The 22,592-nt window shown below is 38.8% G+C and overlaps 1 protein-coding gene and 1 non-coding gene across 2 annotated transcripts; both read right to left on the minus strand.

Moving 5' to 3' along the window:
- Window positions 1-185: 185 nt before the first annotated feature.
- On the minus strand, window positions 186-21,363 carry CDC23 (cell division cycle 23). Its single transcript, XM_061188226.1, has 16 exons — window positions 21,199-21,363; window positions 21,041-21,113; window positions 18,088-18,225; window positions 17,088-17,130; window positions 16,457-16,562; window positions 16,230-16,362; window positions 14,489-14,666; window positions 14,306-14,403; window positions 14,083-14,164; window positions 3,979-4,132; window positions 3,739-3,858; window positions 3,343-3,418; window positions 2,950-3,011; window positions 2,175-2,253; window positions 1,978-2,097; window positions 186-1,177 (listed from the first exon to the last, which is right to left on the minus strand). Exons 1-16 carry the CDS (start codon window positions 21,357-21,359, stop codon window positions 1,007-1,009), a joined length of 1,794 nt encoding a protein of 597 aa, XP_061044209.1. The 5' UTR covers window positions 21,360-21,363; the 3' UTR covers window positions 186-1,006.
- LOC133091631 (small nucleolar RNA ACA64) lies at window positions 17,711-17,832 on the minus strand. Its single transcript, XR_009700962.1, has one exon. It is a non-coding gene; the product is annotated as a small nucleolar RNA ACA64 (small nucleolar RNA).
- Window positions 21,364-22,592: the final 1,229 nt, after the last annotated feature.

A 22,592-nucleotide genomic window follows, 5' to 3' on the forward strand; every position in this document is an offset into this window, starting at 1 on the left:
CATAGCATATTACCTCCTACTGAATACACAAGCACAGGCCTGAAACTCTCCCAAGAGCATAGCAAGAATGATTACTTTTACCTTGTCTAATAGAAGAAGGCTAGAAAAAAACATTCTTTTGGGGATGGGGGGGATGTGGGGGGGGAAAGACAATTATGGCAAAATATTTATTAAAACAGACCGACTCTAAGAGTTTATTCTTATCTGTACAGTCACAGAAGTTATCACACCCAAATGTCCATGAAACTCTCTGTAACCCTGCCTCCTTGCTCTGCTTTAGTAGGGGTATAGCTAACTCTATAGACATCTTTTCCCCTTAGTAGGGGCTATCAGCAGTTCCACACTCAGTGAGAGTCCTTTTGCCCCTTCTTTTGTTCAACTCTAGTAAGTTACTTCCAATTTGAAAGCTTCTAGGAGACGCCTCAAAACCATGTTTTGGCAGAATGTCTCCCCAGTAAGAATAAAAGTATACCTTCACCCCATTTAAGCCTGATCTCTGATATCAGAATAGTCATGCTCAGCAAATCAAAGAGTGATGAGTCATGTCTATCCAGTGCCCTGACCTTCCTAGGGTATCCAGTGCCCTACTATCAGCAGAGGGTAGAGTGGCAAGCTTTTCTCCCTTCTTTCTTCCTTGCCTCTCTAAAGAAATCTCCCACTCCCAGCAGCATTTAAACTTTGTCCCTGTAGCCTTGCCTGTGCTAAAGTGCTGTTAAAGGGATGTTTTGGGGGGGCAAAAAGGTCTGGGAAAAAGGCCAAGATCTATAGCCACTCTGAACAGAAGGGAGATAGAAGTGCTTCAAACTGGCAAAGACAGTATCTGTTCCTGCCAGGATTCTTCTGTCAGTCCACTCTGCAGGTGATTCTATAAACTGTCCCCAAGGAGCTGTTTCCACGTGTACAAGCAAAAAGAACTAAGGTCCTTGGAAGAATAGACGTGGCTATTCTTTACATGGAGGTAAGGCTTAATATGGGTCTGGCAATGTGCTGGCTTGAAAGTGGCCAACTATGGTGTGACTGAAGACAGGTTGAGTGGAGAAACTCTGCGTGTGGGAGTGTTGTTAGCAGACAGTGAAGCAGGGAGGAAAAAGGGAGCAGGCATCTCGGTGGAGGGAGTCTCGCCTTGGTTCCGAAGCTGTAGGATTTGCCGAAGCAAGGCCTTACCTTCTTCCCGGGTCTGAAACAAAGTCAGGCAAATGTGTCAAAATATGCCCAAGGCTTTTCTCAAAAACAGTTTCTAAAATACTGACATACAAAGTTCCACAGAACAAGGTAGCCTTTCCACTCACCGTGTTTCGTTTTTTTTTTTAAATCTTTATTGGAGTATAATTGCTTCACAATACTGTGTTAGTTTCTATTGTACACCAAAGTGAGTCAGCCATATGCATACATATGTCCCCATATCCCCTCCCTCTTGAGCCACGGCAATCAAAGAAAAAGAAATAAAAGGAATACAAATTGGAAGAGAAGAAGTAAAACTGTCACTGTTTGCAGATGACATGATACTATACATAGAAAATCCTAAAGATGCCTCCAGAAAACTACTAGAACTAATCAATTAATTTGGTAAGGTTGCAGGATACAAAATTAATGCACAGAAATCTCTGGCATTCCAATACACCAACAATGAAAAATCAGAAAGAGAAATTAAGGAAACAATCCCATTTGCCATCGCAATAAAAAGAATAAGATACCTAGGAATAAACCTGCCTAAGGAGGCGAAAGACTTGTACTCAGAAAACTATTAAACACTGATGAAAGAAATCAAAGATGACTTAAACAGATGGAGAAATAGACCATGTTCTTGGATTGGAAGAATCAATATTGTGAAAATGACTGTACTACCCAAAGCAATCTACAGATTGAATGCAAACCACTCACCCTCTTAACCACCTTCCACTTTCCACCCCCAGATCATAGTAAAGTCATGTGCTCGAACCTAAAATCCAAACCTTTTACTAAAGAACTGATACTCACATCATTGAATGCACAGCACTTTTGGGCACAAGCTGAAGCTTCATCCCACAGCTTGCACTTAAAATAATACTGGGCCAGATAGCGGAAAGCAGTGCTCTCCTCCAAGTGTTCCACTATTTCCTAGATAAGGAAATCAGGAATGACTGAGGTGACAAGAATAAGATCAGCAACCCAATTCTCATGCTCATGACACATACCCCACACGAATAGATGTCTTGGATATATTTGATGTAACATTGGGCTGCCTGTTCTGACTCAGTCAACTGTTCATGAAGCCTACAAAAGAAATTGGTCTTTAAGTATAAATCATATCTCAAAGCAAGCTAGTGATAAAAAGTAAAAGCACACAATTAAGATAAAAAAATGATAATACATAGACAAGTACAAATTTTGACATAAATGACACAGTGGGACCCAGAATAGTATTAGTGCCCAGAGGTGGTGGTTACTTCATCAAAGCTTAGAATCATTACTCTGCTACTGGTGAGGGAGGGAAAGTTAGTAAACACTTAAGCTGGATAACATACCACTGCAAAAATTCCCTGGTAATACCATGAGTGAGATTAAAAAAGATACCAATTCAGATTTTTTGTAAGAATCCAGAAAAGAACTGGCAGGAATGAAATTGCATTTAAGAACCTCTTTCCTTATCATTTCTGAGTTATTCCTTATTTTCCTGGGCCTTATCAGGAGGAGATTAGTACCTAAAGTAGTTTTCCTAGACTGCTCTGACATAAAAATTTCATTTCTTTCAATTCATTCTTGAATTTTCCAAATAGGAAAACAATTCCTCTTCAAAGAGAAGTAGCATTCTCTTGAGTCAAGATGGCTAAATTTCCAGATCAGTAATCATACACTGTGCTACATCCCCTCATTCATGTAGGTGATGGATGGGAAGCTCTAGAATGTGCAGCACCCACCTCACCAGAGAAGCCAACAGAAATATCACTAGCGTGTCACTCTTTCACTCACTTTGCCAGTTTCACCAGAGCCATCTTTTCCACATCTCCCACGGCATAAGCTCTCCAATAGCACTGTCAAAAAAATAAATAAACTGGTCACTTCAACCACTGACCCATGTGCCATGACTAATCACATAGAGACTCAGGTCCTGCAAGCCTCCCAGAATTTCAGACTTAGGGAATACAAAGCATTTTTACTAGATTTGATAGGTCCAGGCTACATACTAACATTCCCACTAATGATGTCAGCCCCACTTTGCTTTATACACCCTATGTGCCTATAACTATTCAGACTTCCCTACGTAGATAGATCCACATGAAGGAAAATTAAGCACAGATAGCTCAACCCCTCATCCAAACAGCAGATTTCCACACAAATTCTCCAGGACCCAATTTCAGATACCTTTTTGGCTTCCACTAGTTGATTGAGTTTCTCATAACATTCTCCTAAAGCGACCAGCATACGAGAATCATTGGGCCTGAGAGGGAAGAGAAATAGGAAATCCAAGCAAAAACTGAAGTCCTCCCTTGAGGAACCACCACCACTATTTCAAAGCTATGAAGGGAATGGGCTTTAATCCAATACTTCATGTAATTATATTATTTTGTGTTCACAATTATACTATTAACACATTAGTAGAATACACTACATAAAAATGACCAAACAACATATGGCATGTTTAAACTTAGGTCTCTAAGAGTCAAAACCATTCACTGTGATTCTTCAATAGCTATCAAAAGAGAAAGAAAACTGTCAGCCCTTCCCACAACAAACACATCATCAAGTGGCCCGACTTACCGAAGCTGGTGGGCCCGTCTATAATAATAAAGGCAATAAAATGGCATCTTAAGGATTTCATAGGTCTGCCCAAGGCCATACCAGGCTCTGTAGTCCCGCTTATTGACCTCAATAGCATGCCTAAGAAATGGAAGAGAGACTGGTAAGAGAGCAGAATCAAAGTTAGCGACTTGCAGGCTCAGTAGAGACTCCTAAAATCACAACAATCTGCTCCATCTCCCCCTCCAACTAAATGCTCACCTATAAGCCTGAATAGCAGCAGATGTGTTCTTCATTTCCATGTATTCATGTCCCATCAGGGTCCAGGCACCAAGATACCGAGGATTCAATTTCAGTGCTCTCTGGAAATACAAGGCTGCTTTCTCATGCTGAGAACGCAAACTATAATAATTGCCTAATTGAAAAAAAAACAAACAAAATATATAAATAACTAGAAAGGCAAAAATAAGTCACTAAAATAGGCAGCATTCCACAGAGTAGGCATGAACCATAACCCATTCCCCCAAAGTCCTTGCAGAAAAGCCAAATTCTACAGATGGGCAATATCATCATTCCCTTGGAAAATATGTTTTATCTATCACAAATTCTGTTTTTTAAAAAAAAAAGGTTTCCTAACACCACAAAGGTTTTCTTCATTTTATTTCCTCTCGATATAGCATTTATACACATATTTCCTTAATAAAGGGTAGGAAATTCCTAGAGTATCCTTTAGATTGGTGGTTTTCCAACTACCTTCCTAGGTTTCTAAGGAGGTACCTAAAGGATTAAAAAGGTAGCACTCTGAACTCCCCTCTTCCACAAAAATCAAGGAAGTTCTATTATCATTGGTCTTAAAAAGAAAAGACGGGAGTAAAGACACAGACCTACTAGAGAATGGACTTGAGGATATGGGGAGGGGGAAGGGTAAGCTGTGACAAAGTGAGAGAGTGGCATGGACATATATACACTACCAAACGTAAAACAGATAGCTAGTGGGAAACAACCGCATAGCACAGGGAGATCAGCTCGGTGCTTTGTGACCACCTAGAGGGGTGGGATAGGGAGGGTGGGAGGGAGGGAGATGCAAGAGGGAAGAGATATGGGAACATATATATATGTATAACTGATTCACTTTGTTATAAAGCAGAAACTAACACACCATTGTAAAGCAATTATACTCCAATAAAGATGTTAAAAAAAATAAAATAAAAAAAATAAAAGGATTCTTTATCCAATTAAGGAAAATCTAAAAAAAAAAAAAAAGAATATATGAAAGATTTTAAGATTCTATAAAAAATTTTATTTGAAGAAAGGGAATAAAGGCCATCTTTCTTATACTAACTAGTAAATGGATAAACGAAATGTAGTATATATCCAGACAATGAAATACTTCTCAGCAGTAAAAAGAGAAGAACTACTGACATATGCTGCAACATGGACAAACCTCGAAAAAGAGCTCAGTGAAAAAAGCCAGACAATAAGACTAAATATTCCAAGATTCCACTTATATGAAATTTCTAGAAAAGGCAAAACTATACAGATAGAAGGCAGATCTGCTGGGGATTGGCAGTAGGACTGACTGCAAATAGACCCAAGGGAACTTTTTGGGATGATGGAGTGTTCTAAACTGGATTATGATTATGGTTACAAAACTGTATAAATTAGCAAAAACTCAGTGAACTGTAAACTTAAAATAAGTAAATTTTATGGTATGTAAATTATCCCTCAATAAAGCTATTTTTAATATATACCAATAAAATGGACAACCTAGAAGAAATGGACATATTCCTAGAAATGTATAATCTCCCAAGATTAAATCAGGAATAAGTAGAAAATATGAACAGACCAATTACCAGTAATTAAATTGAATCAGTAATAAAACAACTCCCAACAAAAAAAGTCCAGAACCAGATGGCTTCACAGGTGAATTTTACCAAACATTTAGAAAAGAGCTAACACTTATCTTTTCCAAATTATTCCAAAAAATTGCAGAGGAAGAAATGTTTCCAAACTCATTCTACAAAGCCAGCATCACCCTGATACCAAAACCAAAGACACCACAAAAAAATAAAATTACAGGCCAATATCACTAATGAACATAGATGAAAAAATCCTCAATAAAGTATTAGCAAACTGAATCCAACAATACATTAAAAGGATCATACATCATGATCAAGTGGGATTTATCCCAGGGATGCAAGGATGGTTCAATATCTGCAAATCAATCAATGTGATACACCACACTAACAAAATGAAGAATAAAAATTATATGATCATCTCGATACAGAAAAAGCTTTTGACAAAATTCAACATGCATTTATGATAAAAACTCTCCACAAAGTAGGTACAGAGGGAACATCAACATAATAAAGGCCATATATGATAAGCCCACAGCTAACATCATACTCAATGGTGAAAAGCTAAAAACTTTTCCTCTAAGATCAGGAAAAAAATCAAGGATGCCCACTTTTGCCACTTTTTTCAATGTAGTACTAGAAGTCTTAGCCACAGCAATCAGATAAGAAAAAGAAATAAAAGGAATCCAAATTAGAAAGGAAGAAGTAAAACTGCCACTGTTTACAGATGACATGATTCTATACACAGAAAATCCTAAAGATGTCACCAAAAAATTACTAGAGCTCATCAATGAATTCAGTAAAGTTGCACAATACAAAATTAATACAGAAATCTGTTGCATTTCTATACACTAATGACAAACTATCAGAAAGAGAAATTAATGAAACAATCCCATTTACAATCACATCCAAAAAAATAAAATACCTAGGAGTAAATCTAATTAAGGAGTTCAAAGACTTGTACTCAGAAGACTATAATACACTGATGAAAGAAACTGAAGACACAAACAGAAAGATATACCTTGTTTATGGATTTGAACAATTAATATTGTTAAAATGACCATACTACCCAAGACAATCTACAGATTCAATGCAATCCCTAACAAAATACCAACAGTGGGACTTCCCTGGTGGTCCAGTGGTTAAGACTCTGTGCTCCCAATGCAGGGGGCCCGGATTTAATCCCTGGTCAGGGAACGAGATCCCGCATGCCGCAACTAGAGATCCCACGTGCCACAACTAAAGATCCCGCATGCCACAACAAAGACGCCACACGTGGCAATGAATATTCCATGTGCTGCAACTAAGACCCAGAGCAGCCAAATAAATAAATAAATATTTTTTAAAAAAATACCAATGGCATTTTTCACAGAACCAAAACAAATAATCCCAAAATTTGTATGGAAACACAAAAGACCTTGAACAGCCAAAACAATCTTGAGAAAGAAGAACAAAACTGGAAGCATCACATTCCCTGACTTCAGACTATACTACTAAGCTACAGTGATCAAAACAGTATGGTACTGGTCCAGAAACTCACTCACGCACTTATGGTCAATTAATCATGACAAAGGAGGCAAGAATATACAATGGGGAAAAGACAGTCTCCAATAAGTGATGCTGGGAAAACTGGACAGCTACATGTAAAAGAATGAAATTAGAACATTTTCTCATACCATATAAAAAAAAAACTCAAAATGGATTAAAGATCTAAATGTAAGACCAGAAACCATTAAAACTCCTAGAAGAAAACAGAGGCAAAACACTCTTTGACAGGAATCATAGCAATATTTTTTTGGATCCATCACCTAAGGCAAAGGAAACAAAAGCAAAAATAAACAAATGGGACCTAATTAGACTTAAAAGCTTTTGCACAGCAAACAAAACCACCAACAAAACAAAAAGACAGGGACTTCCCTGGTGGCACAGTGGTTAAGAATCCGCCTGCCAATGCAGGGGACATGGGTTTGATCCTACATGCCGTGGAGCAACTAAGCCCACGCACCACAACTACTGAGCCTGCGCTCGAGAGCCCACAAGCCACAACTACTGAAGCCTGCGTGCCTAGAGCCCATGCTCCACAACGAGAAGCCACCACAATGAGAAGCCTGTGAACCGCAACGAAGAGTAGCCCCTGCTTGTCACAACTAGAGAAAGCCTGTGCACAGCAACAAAAACCCAATGCAGCCAAAAATAAATAAGTTAATTAAAACAAAACAAAACAAAACAAAAAGACAACTTACTGAATGGAAAAAAAATTTGCAAATGATATCCAAAATATATAAACAGTTCATACAACTTAATATCAAAAAAACAAACAACCCAGTCAAGAAATGGTCAGAAGACCTGATAGATATTTTTCCAAAGAAGACGTACAGATGGCCAATAGGCACATGAAAAGATGCTCAATATCATTAATCATCAGAAAAGCAAATCATGGGGCTTCCCTGGTGGCGCAGTGGTTAAGAATCCGCCTGCCGATGCAGGGGACACGGGTTCGAGCCCTGGTCCAGGAAGATCCCACATGCCGCGGAGCAACTAAGCCCATGTGCCACAACTATTGACCCTGTGCTCTAGAGCCCATGAGCCACAACTACTGAGCCCATGCGCCACAACTACTGAAGCCCGCATGCCTAGAGCCCGTGCTCCGCAACAAGAGAAGCCACCGCAATGAGAAGCCCGCACACCACAACGAAGAGTAGCCCCCACTCACTGCAACTAAAAGAAAGCCCACGTGCAGCAACGAGGACCCTACGCAGCCAAAAATAAATAAATAAATAAATTTTTTTTTTAAAAAAAGAAAAGCAAATCAAAACCACAATGAGATATCACCTCACAACTGTCAGAATGGCTATCATCAAAGAGACCACAAATAACAAATGTTAGTGAAGATGTGGAGAGAAGGGAACATTTGTACACTGTTGGTAGGAATGTTAATTGGTACAGCCACTAGGGAGAACAGTATGGAGAGTCCTCAAAAAACTGAAAATAGAACTACGATATGATCTAGCAATTCCACTTCTGGGTATATATCCAAAGAAAACAAAAACACAAATTTGAAAAGATACATGCACCCCAATGTTCACAGCAGTATTATTTACAATAGCCAAGATATGGAAGCAACCTAAGTGTCCATCAACAGAGGAATGGATAAAGAAGATGTGGTATACATACATAATGGACTACTACTCAGCCATTAAAAAGAATGAAATTTTGCCATTTGCAACAACATGGATGGATCTGGAAGGTATTATGCTTAGTGAAATGTCAATTTGAGAAAGACAAACTATCTATTATCACTTATACATGGAATCTAAAAAATAAAACAAACGAATGAATATAACAAAACAGAAACAGACTCACAGATAGAGAACAAACTAGTGGTTACCTATGGGGAGAGGGAAGTGGGGAGGGCAAGATAGGAGTAGGGGATTAAGAGGTACAAACTACTACGTGTAAAATAAATAAGCTACAAGGAAATATTGTACAGCACAGGGAATATAGTCAATATTTTATAGAACTTTAAACAGAGTATAATCTATAAAAAACTTGAATCACTATGTTGTACACCTGAAACTAATATTGTAAATCAACTATACCTCAATTTTTTAAAAAAGAAGAGGGCTTCCCTGGTGGCACAGTGGTTAAGAATCCGCCTGCCAATGCAGGGGACACGGGTTCGAGCCCTGGTCCGGGAAGATCCCACATGTCGTGGAGCAACTAAGCCCGTGAGCCACAACTACTGAGCCCGCGCGCCTAGAGCCCGTGCTCCACAACGAGAAGCCCGCGCACCGCAACAGAGTAGCCCGCACTCGCCACTACTAGAGAAAACCTGCGCGCAGCAGTGAAGACCCAATGCAGCCAAAAATTAAATAAATGAATAAATTCATTTAAAAAAAATAAAAAATAAAAAAAGAAGAAAAAACAATTCGAGATATACCAAGACTTTGAGGGATTTTTCATGAGATATTGTTGAGTGAGAAAAGTAAAATACAGAGAAATGTGTGTAAAATGATCCTATTTTTGTAAGCAAACAGCCCATTAAACCCTGCATATGTGTATGTGTATTTTTCATGTGGTATGGGACATGCTAACACAAGTATTTTAAAGGAGGAAAGGTGCAGTGAGGGAAAAAAACCCTGCACTTTAAAAAATCTCCTTTATGTATAAATTGCATGTGCATAAACTAGATACAAAGATGGATTTAAATGTATATATACTAATTTACAGAGATAATGATATACCGTCAAACGGAAAAAGCAAATTGCAGAGAAATTATACGATTCCACTTTGGTAAAAAACAAGTAATAAGATTTCTATATATGTGTTTGTCTTTGCTTTTAATTTGTCTAGATTCAGCTGTCAGTTTGATTCAGGAGAAATTATTTATAACAATTGTCTGTATCACTTAAGATCATTCAAGTTCACATTCACCTGGGAAAAAAGCAAGATGGAGGGCTTTATGTCCTATAAAAGGATACCTTTGCTTCTGCCACTGACTCAGACCCAGAGACAGAGGAATAAACAAACTCTAGACAGATTGTCCAAAGGTTAACTTCTGTAATAGAATAGGAGAACTGAAGTAGTGGTAGCAAGGGTATAAGCTTTAGCTGCTAAAGGAGTCAGGATGACAAAGGAGATGTTAAAGAAGTCAGAACAGGCAAGTTCTGGGCAAAGATTAAGTAGATGAGATTTTCTGACCAGTTGGAACAGCTAAAATGTACTGAATGATTACAATGTGCTGGGCAACTTACATTGTTATAAGTGCTTTGTATATGTTAATTTGCTTACTCCTCACAACGAATACATGGGAGAAGGTTCTACTGTTATTATCCCTTTATGGATGAGGAAAGTGTAGCACATAGAAGTTAAATCCAATGTCACACAGCTAGTTAGTAGCAAAACCAAGATTTAAACTTGTGCAGTTTTGTTCCAGAGTCCAAATCTTAACCATGCTATACTGTAATATATACATATATAAATACACATACATATATGTATTTGTGTGTGTGTGTGTGTGTAAAGCTGCCTCTCAGAGACTGGGACCCCAGAAAAGATGCAGAAGGAAGCATTCAATTCACATCAAGACGTAACTGCAGAAGCAAGGACTAAACAAGTAGGAGATTCTTGCCATCACTCTATTCTTAAGTTGTTTCATTCTCTTTCAGGTCCTCAGTTTCTTCTCTTCTCTCTCCACCCTTCTTTCTCCTTTGTGAAAGCTGAAATATATTTTTTGTCATATCTAATGTTCCTTTTTCTTGATTTTTAAGATAGGTGGGCTGAATTCAACAAACATTTATTGACCATATGTCAGGAACTTTGCTAGGCATTACAGATACACTGAAGAAAAAACAGTTCATTAAGAAGTTTACCAATCAAACGATTATTTAAAAAACCAGATGGGAATTCCCTGGCAGTCCAGTGGTTAGGACTCCACACTCTCACTGCCGAGGGCCCGGGTTCAAACCCTGGTCCGGGAACTAAGATCCCACAAGCCACGAGGCATGGCCAAAAAATAAATAAATACATAAAATAAAAAACCAGAAACTCCTAAAGCATTACTCTTCATATGTACGTATCCTTTGATTTTAACTGGCTTTAAGTTAGTAGGCTAAAAAAAGAACAGTTCATTATCTCCCCTACCTCTGTTTCCTTTCTTCAGGTGAAGGACACTGTTATCAATCTGGTTACCCATTCACCAATTCCTGTATGTTCTACTTCCTAAATATCTTCTAAATCTAATCGCCTCTCTTCATTCCTCCTGCCAATACCTCAGCTTGGGCTCTCATCATCTCTAGACTGGATTATTGCAAAAGCCTCCTTGTTGGTCTTGCCCTTTTTCTAATCCTCCCAGCACACCGTCTCCAGTTATCATGTGACAATGAAAATCTAAAAACATTTATCATTCTCTGGTTTAAAATCCTTCAGAAGACTTCTCCTGCCTTAAGAATAAAATCCAAACTTCTGGTAAGGCACAAAAGGCTCTTCAAGATCTGGCCCCGTTCATACATTCCCTCCTCCTACACCATGCTTCAGGACACTAAACTATTTCAGGATCACTGTCTGTTTCACACTTCAATGCCTCTGCACTGCAATACCCTTCCCAAGTCAATCCATCTCCTCCTTTAGTGAACTCTTTCACTCCTGCCCATCCTTCAGGTATCACCTTCTCAAGAAGCCTTCCCTAATCAGACTGGATTAGCTACCTTTCCTATGTACTCTCTTAGCATCCTATGTTTACTTCAATCATAACCCTCAACCCAGTATACTATAGTTGTTTCTCACTGGTCTTCCTCAGTAGGTAATGGGGTAGGTACTGCAACACAAACCACCGTATCTGGCACTCAGAAGATGTTCAAAAGATGTTTTCTGAATAAACTGGAGTTCCATCCTCACTTTAACGGACTTTATACTTCATTCACAATGCTCTGATATTGAAAAGATCATTTGTTCCTCTTACCTATGTTCCCATAGGATTTTTCTTTTTTTAATATTTATTTCCCATACTAGACTACAACTTCCTAAAGGGCTGGAAATATTTATTGAACGACTGAATTGAAATTCTATCAGTTTATTAACAACATCCTAACATACAAATGTATGTTCTCAATGCAGTGTCACCAAAGACCCAGGAACAGGGACTTTCATCTCCAGGAAACTTAGGCTTTCAATCACAACCAACCAAGCTTACTTTTATCCAAGAGTGGCCATTCATCTATTTATGTCAACTGATTATCAGGCCACAGTAGTGTGGCCAAGTACATAGGGCCATGGTTCTCAACCAAGGATGATTCTGACCCCAAGAGGTTATTTGGCTTTATCTGCACAACTGGGGGAAGGAGGTTACTGACATCTAGTGGGTAGAGCTAGGTATACTTCTAACACCCTGCAATGTACAGGACAGACCCCCACAAAAGAAATTATCAGCCAAAAATGACAACAGAGCCAAGAGTGAGACACTCTGATACAGAAAAAGATACACTCTCATCTCTTTTCATAGGATTGGAAATTCTTACAAACATTTTAGTAATATTAGTAAGTTTAAAATACACACGCTTTGGGACCCCCCTGGTGGTCCAGTGGTAAAGAATCTGCCTTCCAATGCAGGGGATGCGGGTTCGATCCCTGGTCAGGGAACTAAGATCCCACATGACATGGGGCAACTAAGCCGCACACCACAACTACTGAGCCTGCGTGCCGCAAACTAGAGTCCACGCGTTCTGGAGCCCACGCGCCACAACTACAGAGCCCATGCACTCTGGAGCCCACGCGCTCTGGAGCCCACGCACCACATCTAGAGAGAAGCCTGCGTGCCACAACAAAGAGCCCACGCCGCAACAGAAGATCCTGCATGCCTCAACAAAGACCCTGCGTGTCGCAACTAAGACCCGACACAGCCTAAAAATAAATAAATAAAATAATAATTTTAAAATACAGGGACTTCCCTGGTGGTGCAGGGGTTAAGAATCCGCCTGCCAATGTAGGGGACACGGGTTCGAGCCCTGGTCCAGGAAGATCCCACATCCACGGAGCAACTAAGCCTGTGCGCCACAACTACTGAGCCTGCGCTCTAGAGCCCGCGTGCCACAACTACTGAAGCCCACGTGCCTAGAGCCCGTGCTCTGCAACAAGAGAAGCTACCACAATGAGAAGCCTGCGCACCACAACGAAGAGTAGCCCCCGCTCACCACAACTAGAGGAAGCCAGCGTGCAGCAACGAAGACCCAACGCAGCCAAAAATAAAATAGATAAAATAAATAAATATATATTTTTTTAAAAAACACATATATATATAAAAAATACACACATTTTTGATCCAGCCTTTCACTGCAAGGAACTAATTATACAGAAACAGTTGCATAAACATGCAAAAATAAATATATACATACAAAGATGTTTCCTGAAGCAATTTTTATGTTAACAAACACAAGCCACAACTTATACAATAGAAAATGATTAAATAAAAATAATGGCACATCTATATAATAAAATACTAAATAGCCATCAAAAATAATACAATACAACTCTACATGTACTAGCATGAAAAGATGGAAAAGATATATTGTTAGGTTAAAAAAAAGGACATTACAAAGCAGTGTGTATAATGATACAGTTTTTGCAAGCAAACCATACACATACACATACACCATTTTTAGTACTCATACACACATACACCATTTATAGTACTCACACAGAAAAATATTCTGGAGTCATATCCACCAATCTTGGGGGTGGGATTACAGTGATCCTTCACATTATATTGTATATAATTTTGTTACCTTTGACACTTATTTTTTTTGGCTGTGCTGTGAGGCATGCAGGAATGCAGGATCTCAGTTCCCCGACCAGGCATCGAACCCGTGCCCCCTGCAGTGGATGCGCGGAGTTCTAACCACTGGACCGCCAGGGAATTCCCTTTCTTTCTTTTGACACTTTTATATTATTGTTATTTTTACATTTGGATTACTTACAATAAAGATAAAAAAAGGAAAAAAGTGGTGACTCTTACCAATTACACAGCATGTTTCTACACGATATTTATCAATCTCACAGAGGTTGTGAGCCAGATAACTCAACTCAGATTTCATGCTCTGAAAGAAAAGAAAGACGATCTAAGCATGAAAAAGGAACCCCTACATAATTTTTCTTGTAGCTCATGTTACTAGGTGACAATCCAACCCAGGAGATCAAAGCACAAAAGAGCTTAAGTCCAAGCAAAGGAAGGAGCTCACCCTGACATAAAGAAGGTTGGAGAATGTGTCCATATTTTCAATCCTGTAAGGGTCTTGTTTCCTTAGCTCATTAAAAATAGAGAGGGCTTTATCGATATCTGCAGAAAGAAGACAGAGAGTTCAGAAAACAACACAGCGCTACCTTCAGGGTTTGATGGTATTTCACTGTCCTTATTCACTCACCTCTGATATTGTGATAGGCAACTGCAATTTGGGAAACAATATATGAGCTCTTAGAGAAGCCCACATCAATGAGATTCTGATACTTTTGCAGGGCCTCCTCTATCAACTGCAACTCTGTGTATATATGAGCCAGAAAAAACTCTTTCATCCAGGTGTCTGGCAAAGACAGGAACTTCAGCTGGCAGCAGGAGAGAGAGGAACACACTTAATATACTTTGACCTGTCTCCCAAATGAACATCAAGGAACTATCTTTATTGTCTAAAAGAATTTATCACCAAAATTTTATTAGAGTACCTAATAATGAACACAGGGCAGTTCAATTAAGTGAATAGGACTTACAAGCACAATAGGGAGGAATAGGGAGGAATGGTCTAGCTGGGGACAGCTTCAAAGAAACGATAGGATTTGAGGCGAGCCTTGGAGGATGGGTAGAAACTGAATAGAAAAAGGGAGAGGAAGAGAAAAAAGACAACATTCTAGGTAAGGACAACAAAAATAAAGGAAAAACAATCATGATGAGTGTGGGTAAATAGAATGAGGCAACTAGCTCAGTTTGAGGGGAGGCTATGTGTTGGGAAGTAGTGGAAAAATAAGACTGAACTGATAGGGTGGGTCCTATGCTGCAACAGGAAATGGGATGCAACAGGAAACCACTGCAATTTTTGACAGGAGAATGACATGATGACATGGGTGCTTTAAGAATAAGTTTGGAAACAGTATGTCAGATGGCTTGGAAATGGGAGTATAAAAATGGGAAAGCTAGATAGAAAGTATTTATTACTTTTAAGTAATCCAAATTTGAGATGATAACCAAGACAGCAAAGGAAACCAAGAGAAAGAGATGCAGACAAGAAGGTAACCATGGCAATGTCTCGCAACTAACTAGATAAAGGGAAATAAGAGAAAGGGAAGAGACAAAATATGACTCTGAGGCATCAAGACTGGGTGCGTCCTGAGAAACAGAGATACAACTGAGAGTCCATCAAGTTGGGAGGAAGAAAGAGAATTTGGTAGGCAAGATGAGAAATTTGGTTTTGCATATTCTGAGTTCAGAGATAAAACCAACTTTCAATGAAAGTCTAGTAGGCAGTTAGAGATAGGTAAATACAAGTAAACCAAGATTAAGATTTCAGACACAAATGTAGTAGCATGTATCACTATTGGGGAAAATCAACCAGCCCTTGGTCCTTTAGAGCCAACAAAAGGAAGTGTGTTGTTGCTTCTATTAACTATTGAAGAACAGCAAAATAAACTTTGTAGACAATGTTCTCTAACAATGACTAATAAAACAATGCAGTTTATAAACCAATTTCATATACATTATTTCCTTAACAAATCTCAACAGAGACCTATGACAGCTCAGAAGAAACATTAAAAATGTTTTTAATTCAATTCTTGATATCAGAGAAATTGTTCCTATAGCATCTTTGGAATTAGGAGAGAAACTATAATAACATTTAGTCTATAAAACAAGTTACAGTAAAACTTGAATGTGAAAACGTGAATATGAAAACATATTCTAAATCAACTGAATGCAAATGCAACAGCAACTACCAAACAAGATCTAGACATTAGTCTTTCAAATAAAGACCTAAATCCCAACAGTGAAAGAGACTAGAGAAGGAGCAAAGAGGTAGCTATAATGAAAGGTTTAGCAAAACTTTCTCCCCCTACCCCATTATTAAAGAATTACATAAGACTTGAAGCAGAAGATTTTTCACATAGCTCATCTCAATTTACCATCTCCTTGTCTGTAATCAAGTTACAGAGTTCTAGCCAGGCTCCCCAGTGCAAAGGCAAGACATGAGTAGCCTCCACAAACACATCAATGGCCTCTTTCACCAAGTCCAGCTTTCGAAGCACCACACCATACCTAGGAAAGAAGGGAACGATCACAGAAGTTAATAACATCTCCCCTCTACTCAGAAGAATATCTCACATAAGTTCCAAATTACTATAACACTTACAGATAAAGGCCAAATCCATCAAGTTCCCGAGCCTGGTGTTTTTTGCTGAGCTCCACTCTCAATTCTCTAAGAGCCTCATTTTTCACTTGACCTTTCTCCAGGGGGCCTAGAAAAGAAACAGGGTTTCTTATCTAAGGGTAGACTGCTGTTTTTCATTTCATAGACCTAGATATTCCGTTTGGCATCAACCAAAGTTACACCTGGAACTTCCAGCAAACACTCACAAGCGGCCAATGACATCTTACACAGTCCATTTACTTTATTATAGAAACTGCAACTGATAACTGGTCTGCAGTCATATTTTGTTAGGCCCACACAGGTTTTTAAAAATCTGAATTAATTATCAATGTTTAAAAATCAGAAGCCTCAACTAAAAATCTAAATTTCCAGGTTCAGGTTGCAGGGAACAGGGTAGGGCCAGCGGAAGAAAGCCCCTGACAACACCAGGCCCACATTCCCACCGGGCAACCCTCAGAGGAAGCTGGGTGACAACCAGTCAGTTGTGCTCTCCAATTTGCAGACTCCTCCTCAGTCCACTTCCCACGTTTATATTACCTGCCTGGCTCCTATAGGCATTATAGAGTTTGCAACCTCTGCTTTAGTCCAAAAGGTAAGAGAAAGAAATTCATACCTAGGCTATCAACTGTTTCATCATCCTTCTTCTTTTCTCCAGACTGTAAGAGAAAATCAATAAATAGGTCTTTTTTCCGCTTATTCTGAAACCTGTAGCAGCCTGATTCGACCTAAAGGGTACAAGTCCAACCAAAATGACATCTACTATTGGTCACTAATTTTAAACAACTATTCAGGGGCTCCCACTGGCCAAATCTGGAATCATCTGAGTACCAAAATGATAAAGTGAAATAATGAATTATAAACAATTAAAAATACAGGAATTCTTGAGTCCATACTGATACTAGATAAATACATAAATAAGTGGAGAACGGGAAGACAGGCTCTTGCTTAGAGTAGAATTTACTACTCAAGAGAGTGCTGGAGTAGAAAATCATCATTTTGCAACATTATAATAAAGAATACTTCAGGCAAAAATTAACAATGAATTTCTTGACTAATGGTTATTTAGGTTTTTAATTTTTTTGGCTATTACAAAAAACCCTTCAATGAACGGCCCTGTACATATATATATCCTTGTGCACATATTGAAGTATTTCTATTGGACAAGTTAAGTTTCTTAAAGAATTGTTTGGGCATAGTATTTCAAATTGACATAATCTGCCCGGAGCAGCGGCCCACACATGTCGGGGCCTGGGTTTCATCTCCCCATACCAAGGAGTGGGTGGTGGGCTGAGGCCCCAGTGGTTCTGGGCGCCAAATCTCACCCACAGGCACGCCAACCAAACCAACGCCAAACTACTTTTACTCCTGAAACAGAGGGTCTACTGCCCCATACCTTTGTCAATAATGAATATTACCAATATTTTTATATTTTCTTTCATACCATCATTTTTTTTACTTTACTTATGATGTCTTCTTTATTATTGCTAAGTATTTATAAAGTACATTCACCAAGTAGACTTTGCTAAACTATTTGAAGATTAAACTTTTGCTACTGGGATTCTAAATATGGATGCTTCACTGACAGCAGAATGACATCTTAAAATGGCCCTCACCAGATATCTAGAATACATGTACAGGAAATAGGCTTTCTTGCTATTGCAGCCATGCAGGAAATGTGCTGCCCGATCATACTCTTTAACGTCAAAGTAGGCCTTGGCCAGGGTGTAAGCATCCATATCCTGGGCATCCTCCTAAAAAAGAGACAAGTTTATGTAAGTGGTTAGGAACAGGATAACAAAAGTTCAAATCCAAGAATATTCGTTAATTTCAAGATGTAAGAAAAAATAATTATTTTCCTCCTCCCAAAAACCTAATACTTATTTATTAGTTTATGAAGTAAGGTCACAGAACATTTTTTCAAAATAAAAGCTTGGGGAAAAATATTAAAATTAAAAAAACTAAACCAATGCACTCAGAAACTTTTATTGTTTCTGCAAATGTTGTGGGAAATTGCATACGCTTTAGTGTTAGGGACTTGGATTTAAATTGACTCCTTGATTTCCTGGTTTCAAGACATTAGTAGGGAACTTACTTAGCTTCTCTGAGTATTCACTTCTTCATCTGTAAAATGGAGCCAGTAATATGGATTTGATATGAGGAAAATGTGAAAAAGTCATGAAAAAAGTCTAGCATTAATATCTGACATTCCTTTCCTTCGGCAGACTTTTAAATTTCCACATAAATGCAACATGCTGTAGAATTATTTATACTTTTTGTACTTCAAGAAAGTTTTGACATGTTAGTATTGTAAAAACCAAAAAAAACAGCTATAATTCTTTATGTAAAAAAAAAAAATGAAATGATGCACATTTGAGGTAAAAACATACAATCCCCCCAAATTCTAAGGATAAGTTGATTAAAACTTTAGTAATTTCATTCTCCTCATCCTTCATGTCCAAATATTACCAGCACAAAACTGGAACCAAAATTATGTTCAATATTTTCTTCATTGGATGAACATGTCCTAAATATGGCCATTCAGCTTAGGATTCTGGTGGCCCTTTTCACGTACACTCACCGTTTACTTATTTCTTCTCCTGCCTCTCTCACCTGCATTGTATCTTTTGGATTAAGGAACAGTCATTGTTTTTAAGTGTGTGTGTGTGTGTGTGTGTGTGTGTGTGTGTGTATGTGTGTGGTTGGTGGGGGTGGTAATCAAGAAATGGCATCTTCAGGAAAAATAAAATGGATTATGATAAAGATCTTTCAGACGACACAGACTACGTAAACATATATACTATAGATCATACATAAAATGTATTCCTATCTCATTTAATTCTCTCAATATCCCCACAAAGTAAATACTATCATCCACAGATGGGGAAACTGTGGCTCACGAGGTTAATTAAGTTGCCAAAAGTCACTAGTATGGCTGAGATTTGAACCCAGAGGTGTCTGGATCCAAAATCAGCTTCGTGCTGTTGTATTGGGTTGGCCAAAAAGTTCATTTGGTTTTTTCCATTAGATGGCTCTAGTAGTGCTTAGTCGTCTTTAACTTCATTTGAAACAATTTTGTTAGAGTGTATTGTGACAGCTGTCATATCAAGGTTAATTTTTAAAAAAGCTTATCAAAACTGGTGAACTTTTGTGTAGCCATTTTAATATTGAAGATGGAAGGAAAAAAGCTACATTTTCCACATATTATGCTTTATTATTTCAAGAAAGGTAAAAACGCAACTGAAACGCAAAAAAAGATTTGTGCAGTGTATGGAGACGGTGCTGTGACTGATCGAACGTGTCAAAAGTGGTTTGCGAAGTTTCGTGCAGGAGATTTCTCACTGGATGAGGCTGCATGGTTGGGTAGACCAGCTGAAGTTGATAGTGATCAAATTGAGACATTAATTGAGAACAAGCAACGTTATACCATGCAGGAGATAGCTGACATACTCAAAATATCCAAATCAAGAGTTGAAAATCATTTGCACCAGCTTGGTTATGTGAATTGCTTTGATGTTTGGGTTACACGTAAGTTAAGCGGAGAAAAACCTTGACCGTTTTTCCACATGTGTTTTCTCTCTTAAACGCAAATAAAACGTTCCGTTTTTAAAACAATTGTGACGGGCGATGAAAAGTGGATAGATACTGTACAATAATGTGGAACGGAAGAGATCGTGAAGCAAGCGAAATGAACCACCATCAACCACACCAAAGGCCGGTTTTCATCCAAAGAAGGTGATGTTGTGTATATGGTGCGATTGGAAAGGCATCCTCTATTATGAGCTCCTTCCGGAAAACCAAGCAATTAATTCCAACGAGTACTGCTCCCAATTAGACCAACTGAAAGCAGCACTTGACGAAAAGCCTCCAGAATTAGTCAACAGAATACGCATAATCTCCCATCAGGATAACGCACGACTGCATGTTTCTTTGATGACCAGGCAAAAACTGTTACAGCTTGGCTGGGAAGTTCTGATTCAACTGCTGTATTCACCAGACATTGCACCTTTGGAGTTCCATTTATTTAGGTCTTTACAAAATTCTCTTAATGGAAAAAATTTCAATTCCCTGGAAGACTGTAAAAGGCACCTGGAACAGTTCTTTGCTCAAAAAGATAAAAAGTTTTGGTAAGATGGGATTATGAAGTTGCCTGAAAAATGTGAGAAGGTAGTGGAACAGTGAATACGTTGTTCACTAAAGTTCTTGGTGAAAATGCAAAATGTGTGATTTGTATTATTTTAAAACCGAAGGAACTTTTTGGCCAACCGAATAAAAACCTTTGACGCTTCTCCTCGTTATGAATACTGTCTAGGTTGAGCTAGAAAACCTAAAAGGCTGAAATCTTAAGCAAGGATTGTTTACTAATCTCTCCAGCTTAAGTAAGAGCACCACCAAGTCTTTCAAAGCTTAGCAAAAACATACAGATAAAATCGCTTAAAACACCCAGCTCTTTGAATGCTTGAATTTCCTCTACAAACATCCCTGCTAAGCAGTATGCTCCCTTCCGGTGACAGGGCACTCAGTATCTCTTCTGATGATGGGGAGCACTCACTGTGAAGACGTGCTTACCTCTGTAATAGGCGGCGGCGGCTGCAGCTCCGACAGAGGCAACGCCGGGAGGGAGAAGGCCAACTCCGCAGACCTGGAACACCCACACAAACTGAATCAGCTCAAGACCCCCAAGGCCGAGGATCCAAGCCCGGTCCCCTCGGACTCCGACATCTTACCATTTGCTACTGTGCAGTAGGCCCCGCTCCCGGGTAAGGCCCGCGATAAGTAGCAGCTGCTTTTTAATTTCCCGCAAATTTGAGAAATCCCCGCTCGATGACAGGGCGGAGACCACGGCAGCCGACACTGCCACCGGGACTACAGAGGAGCTGGCAGCCATTTTCCTGTCTTGGCCACCCCAGCCAATCACCAACAAAAATACTGGCTGCCCCTCCGCACCAAAAAAGTCTGTCTGTTATTGGCACGCTCTTGCTCCAGAAAAACCAATCAGAAATCTTCCTTCTCGGAACGTCAGTAAGAGGCGGGGAGGGAAGAGGCAATTACTTCTCCGATTGGCGAAGAACTAGTGGGGCGCGAAAGTTAGAACAAGAAAGAGGGGGGATAGCCACGACTTCTGGGCGGGGCAGAGAGGAATGAGTGATTGGGAAGGTGGCTTGGGAAGCTAGGGTTGGGAATAGGGGCAAGAGAGTGCAGAATGATGTGATTGGACGAAAGATAAGAGTGTAGTTCGTGGGCAGATTCTGTGCCGCTGGATGACATAGTGGTGTATGTGTCTAGCAAGGATGTCTGGTATCCTCTAGATTTTTTCTTAAAGAAGTAAGTTGTATGGCCACAGGTGGAGAATTCTTCCTCTTTACCCACCTTTTTCTTACCCCGGGGGAGGGGGGAGGGTAACTAACATTTATTGAGGGCTTACCTTGTGACAGGTTCTGTACTTTTACATACATAATCTGGTTTAACCATTAAAACAGCTCTATGATATTGTATCATCCCAGTTTTACAGAAGAAGAAAACGAAAGCTCAGAGAGTTTGCATCACTCTTCCAAGGAGAGTGTTTAGATTATAACCCAGCTCTGACTCCAAAACCCAGAGTTCTTAAACACTACATGAACATTTTCAACCTTGTTTTGTTTTTAACCCTTTCATAGTAATATATGGTTTTACCAACTCCCTTGGGAATGTTTTGAACCCATTCTTTGGGTGTTATATAGAAGTGATTTTAAGTAAATCATGTTGTTTAGATTAACATGTATTATTAAAGATTGTATTCTAAAGTCAACTTTATCGCAATATACTATACAGTGCATGAAGGCAAAATTCTACTTTTTTCTTGTTTCATAAGTGTTGCACACTTTGTATTTGTTTTAAATTTATAATTTAAGAAAAAATGATTTGTTAGCAAATACAAATATTACAGTATATCATACATCTACTCATGTGTATCTATGTATATATATTTGTATATATATACTGAATATAAACTGAATAAATACTGACACATAGAATGAAATGTAACTGTTTATGGCATTATAGATAGATAGATAATGCTTTTATGACTTGTTTAGAATTCTTATATTTGCCCTTTAAAATGTTATTGTTTATTTTTATAATT

This window comes from Eubalaena glacialis, chromosome 4 (assembly GCF_028564815.1).
Source record: "Eubalaena glacialis isolate mEubGla1 chromosome 4, mEubGla1.1.hap2.+ XY, whole genome shotgun sequence".
Classification (NCBI taxonomy): domain Eukaryota; kingdom Metazoa; phylum Chordata; class Mammalia; order Artiodactyla; family Balaenidae; genus Eubalaena; species Eubalaena glacialis.